The sequence below is a fragment of the Kryptolebias marmoratus genome, linkage group LG6, assembly GCF_001649575.2.
Source record: "Kryptolebias marmoratus isolate JLee-2015 linkage group LG6, ASM164957v2, whole genome shotgun sequence".
NCBI classification, from domain to species: Eukaryota; Metazoa; Chordata; class Actinopteri; order Cyprinodontiformes; family Rivulidae; genus Kryptolebias; species Kryptolebias marmoratus.
This window is the reverse complement of record NC_051435.1, coordinates 20,984-26,226: the sequence shown is the minus strand read 5'-3', so window position 1 is coordinate 26,226 and position 5,243 is coordinate 20,984. Positions and strand designations below refer to the sequence as shown.

Below are 5,243 nucleotides of genomic sequence, written 5' to 3'. Positions count from 1 at the left end.
ACAGGACCGGGTTTAGAGCTCCAACAGGACCAGGTTTAGAGCTCCAACAGGACCGGGTTTAGAGCTCCAACAGGACCGGGTTTAGAGCTTCAACAGGACCGGGTTTAGAGCTCCAACAGGACCGGGTTTAGGACTCCAACAGGACCGGGTTTAGAGCTCCAACAGGACCAGGTTTAGGACTCCAACAGGACCGGGTTTAGAGCTCCATGGGTTTCAGCTGAGTCAGAGGTTTGACCACCAACAGAAAGTAATTCTGTTTTTACAGTTTAACACATTTGAACAAGAAATATAAATTATTCCGATTTATTCTGATGTTTCCAGGTTCATTCACATTAGTTAAAACATCAGAGGAAGAAATGATTTTTCTTTTTTCCTAAAAGTTTGTCATTTTTATTCCTTGACATCAACTGTTTCTGGACCTCAAGAACAAGAATCTGTACTCTTTAAAATTCACAGCTGATGTTCAGAACAAACCTCTTTTTTAGAGTTTCTGTGAATCTTTGCTTTCATTTCTGCCTTTAAGTACAATTCAGGCTCATTGGCTCCAGATCAGTTTAGAGGTCTGCATTAAAGAGAAAATATTTCACACAAACAGTTGTAGTTGAATCTGCAGTGATATCAATAATGATGTCACAACGGCACAGGGAGGGTAGGAGGGATTAAGGCACAATTCTTTATAAGAACACGGAAACGGGTCAGATCAATCATACTCAATACTGTTTGGTTAACCTTCAGCTACAAACAACTGGAAATCAATACTCATCAATAAGGTGATCAATCTCACAGAGTGGGGGAGAAGGTTTACAGTCAGGAAGTTACTTCAAAAAGAGCTTCAAGGGGCTTAACGGTCTCTGATCAATAATGATATTATCACATTAAAAAGTGGCAGATCAATGAATAAATATCAACAAAGAGTCAGCAGAAAAACAAAAATTCAACAAAAGTAAACAAAGACAATTATTCTATAGCTCAAGAATCATTAACCAACTTATAAAAAACTAACCGATGGACAATTAACCAACTGACGATTGACTAAAGGATAATCAACCAACTGATGACCGACCAACGAACAATTGACCAAATGTCAATGTCAGTATCTTTATATTCTGTAGCACCTTACAAAAGCTGCGATTCAAAGAATAATAAAAGAATAAACTAATAACACTGACAACCTACTGACTGACGATTGACCAGCTGATGATGATCAACTGGCAACCGGCTAAGAGACAATCAACTGTCAGACAAATGGCTGATGAATAATCAACTAATGGACAATCGGACAACAAATGACTGCCAACTGTACGCTGAATGATTGACCTATAAACAACTAGCCGAGTTTGACATGATCAGACTAAAGTTGTTACAAAATCATCAGTTTGAACATGATGTAACCAACGAGCGTCAGGTCAGAGACCAGAGAACTGGGTTGAACCCAAATGTCTGAGGGTTCAACCACCTGTGGGCGCCGTGTAAGGTAGGCTGGCGATTGGCTGGTGTGGAACCTCCAGAAGGAAGGGGACATGCAGACGAGTGACAGTTAATTGATGAATGAACTAGTTAATAATTTCCCAGAATAAATGCACGTATTCATGTGCATAACCAGGCATGCTGCAGGCACTGCAACGCTGTAGCTCTGCGTTCAGGCTGCATCTCCAACATGGTGAGCAGGAAGTCACTGAATTGTGCCGCCTGATCCAATGGCCACTCGTACTTCTCCAAAAGGACCTCAAAAAGACCCCATGGCTTCAGGCTGGAGATGTGACGCAGCTCACCTGGGACAGGTACACAAGGAAACAACATGACAACCAATCACAGAGGTTTACTTTGGTGGCTTCTCCACTAAACGGGTTCCAGTACTAAACCTAAGCCAGAGCTCACTCAGCACCAGCTCTTTCTGGTTCCACCACCATAAGCTCTGGATCTGATTCTAAAAAAGTTAGTGCTAACTTGGCACCAACCTTTATAGCGTCAAAGCAACAGCAGTTTGGGGTGGTTAATGGAGACCAACAACCAATCAAAGTGTTGTGAGTGGCATGTCTAAAAATACACTATTTCACTTTTGCTTTGCTTAATTAAAGAGAGTGAGTTAATCTGCAGCTTTAAAAGCTGGAACTCCACACTTTCTGCTTTTTGAACAGAGGAAACTCCTCAGATGAGAAGAGAAAGTCTTCAGCTACAGAATAGAAGTCCTGTTGTTTTTGTTTTTAACCCCTTTTTTGATTTATCATGCCCTGGATTACTGAGAATCTACACCAGCATAGCCTTGGAACCTGTTTAATGGAAAACCCTCTGACTCAGAGGTAATAAAACAAGTGGCTTTTAATAATTTTGTTGGCTTCTTGTTAACCAGAAAACATATTCAGTGAAATAATGTTTCATGTCTAAAGTTGGAAAAAAGGTTTTTTAGTTTAAAAGGTCTTTTAAACTTCGACTGAGCAAAAGATGATGGGCAGTTACAAGCAGGTGACTCACCTCTCCTGTTGAAGTACTCTCTGGAGTACCTGCCAGACAAAGCGAAAGGCAAAGGGATTGGGCCGAGCAATTCGATGATGTGAGCGATGTGATCTGAAAACAGAAGTAAGGTTTTACACAAACTGAAGACTACGTTCATGAGTGGAAACACGTGGAGCTGCATAGTGTGTGCAGAATCCAGACAGGTTCTGTGTGGCTGCAGAAGCACCTTCATCTCTGGTGTAGTCTTCTCCTGAATGAGGCTCAAACAGATAATCTCCAGTTGCAAGCTCAAATGCCTGAAACAAACAACAAAAGGTCACAAAACTACAGAACCTGTCTGACAATTTCACAAATTCCAAAGATTTTAGGTTGAACCATTTTTTAAATTCAGAATCAGAACATTTTTACTGCCAAGTAGTTATACAGATATGAGGACTTTGCTTTGGTGTTGGGTGCAAAAGAAAAAAAACACTTAAGATTAATACAAATAAATTAGCAGCACAGGATAACATCTACCTCTATAGGATGCACTGTCAATGAATGGTCCATTTTCAAATTTTTGTCATATATAAAGCGCACCAGACTTGTGTACCTCCCAATTTTTGTAACTTTGTGTGGACCGCACGCGCCGCGCTCCATTCAATTTGGACGATTTTGATGCTGTAGCAGAGCTGGTTCGCCTGTATCAGCATTTCTATGATCCCTCTATGAGAGATCACAGATAATCAAACGGTTGAAAACTTACGGAAGAACACTGCACCACTGTAAGCGTCAAGTATAAACGCCTCCACCGTTCAATCAGCCCTTTGCAGCACTATAACTGAGCCTTAATGCTGCAAACGGTGCAGCTTTGTAGTTTACAAAAATTAGGAATAAAATATTATGACTTCTTATATATATATATATATATATATATATATATATATATATATATATATGACACAGTGTTGTTTTTTGAGAAAACTGCAGGCTTTTAAGTGCGTCTTATTGTCCAGAAAAAACGGTCTATACGAGGTATAGTGCAGTCTGACAGCGGTGTGTGAGGGTGCTGCGGTCGGTGGGATCTCTGTTCAGCAGTTCTGCAGCAGTGGAGAAGAAGTTTGGTGATCAAACTCAGTGTTCATGTTGCTCCCCTCAATAAAGACTGTCTTTATTGAGGGGAGCAACATGAACACTGAGTCTGGGGGGTGAAGGATTAGCCACGATCTTTACCGCCCGCCTCGTGGACCAGCAGGTGGACAGGTCCTCGAGCGAGAGGATCGAATGATACACTGCAGTCTGCTTTTGTCCTTGGCAGTGGCTGCAGCACACCACGTGGTGATGGAGGCGGTGGTGATAGACTGAATGACAGCTGAGTAAATGTGTCCCTTGATTGTCTTCATCATGTTGAAAGTATAATCTCTCATGTGCTTTTGAAGTGAGGGAGCTGATGTTCAGCTTCCACTTGAGGTCCCAGGTGAGGATGGTAAGCAAGTGGTAAGAAGGAAATGGAAGGACTCAAAAGACCTTATTGTGGAGATGCACAGCATGAGGGGTTTGAGTGGTGCTGGATTCTTCCAGAAGTCTACTACCATGTCCACTGTCTTCAGAGCATTTAGCTGTGAAGACAGTGGACATGATTGTTGCACCAGAACAATCAATGTTCAACTCCCCACATGTAGGCAGACACTTTCTCATTGGAGATGAGTGTAATGAAGGTGGTACGATCAGAAAACATCAAGATCTTTACAGACTAGTGATGGAGATGCAGCTGTTCAGAAAAAAGAACAGTGGAAAAACAACACAGCCTTGAGGGATTTCAGTGCTGAGATTCATTTTCCCAGTCTCACCTGCTGCTTCCTGTTAGTCAGGAAGTCTGAGAACCCCCTGTTGTTGGGGGGCAGTTGAGCACATTGTGTTGGAAAGTGCTCTGAGTGGTCTGGTTGGGTAGAAAGGTGCTATATAAGTACAGTCTATTTACAACTGACAAAAAATGTCTCTGCGTTTGGACATCGCAGTCGTACTGCTGCTGTTGAATCACTCAGCTTTAGCTTTGCTGGAGAGTGCTCTGTAGAGATGGAAGCCTGCTAGTTGCAGCACAGACTCCAGTATCAATCCACACAGCCGCAGCGCCGTAAAACAAAACTGCAGATGAAGAGAAGTCTCAATTTCTCTCTAAAAGTAGCTGAGCTCGTCTAGTTTGTTGCTCAGAAAGGAAAACTCTAGGAAGTGGTGTCTTTGCCGTTCCCCTCTCCTCTGCCGTGGCCACGATGATGGCACCTTTGGCTAAAATGTCCAGTAAGTCCAGGGGTTACGGAGTTCATCCCACAGCAAGCACACCTACATTAAGGCAGCAGTGTTTGGCACCATCTTAAGTAATTAGTAAAATAGGGCAAACAAAAGCAATTCTGAACATTTTGGTTCCTAGAAACAGTTGGTTTTTGGTCCTGCAGATATTTAAATTATTCTACTTTGTCAGTCACTGTCAACTGTTTACTATGAAACTCTAATAATGACCTGGGAACACTGTTTACTTGAAACAAACTTTTAAAATATGCAGTTTTAATATAACAATTCTTTTACACAACACAAAAAACATACAGTGGGGGATTTGACTGGATTTCCTGCTGATTCAGGAGAAATAAATCTGGTAAAGCACAAATCCATCCATCCATCCATCCATCCATTCTCTTCCGCTTATCCGGGGTCGGGTCGCGGGGGCAGCAGCCTAAGCAGGGAGACCCAGACTTCCCTCTCCCCAGCCACTTGGGCCAGCTCCTCCAGAGGAATCCCAAGGTGTTCCCAGGCCA

General features: G+C 42.3%; 1 protein-coding gene across 4 annotated transcripts in view; it reads right to left on the bottom strand.

Moving 5' to 3' along the window:
- Window positions 1-366: 366 nt before the first annotated feature.
- Window positions 367-5,243, bottom strand: part of srpk3 (SRSF protein kinase 3) — a 14,556-nt gene continuing 9,679 nt past the window's right edge. For all 4 annotated transcript variants that reach the window (XM_017403817.3, XM_017403818.3, XM_017403819.3 and 1 more), the window contains 3 exons: window positions 2,681-2,750; window positions 2,473-2,565; window positions 367-1,772 (listed from right to left, as the gene is read on the bottom strand). In XM_017403817.3, coding sequence (XP_017259306.1) covers window positions 1,588-1,772; window positions 2,473-2,565; window positions 2,681-2,750 — 348 coding nt within the window. In that variant the 3' untranslated portion in view covers window positions 367-1,587. The remainder of the gene's footprint in view (window positions 1,773-2,472; window positions 2,566-2,680; window positions 2,751-5,243) is intronic.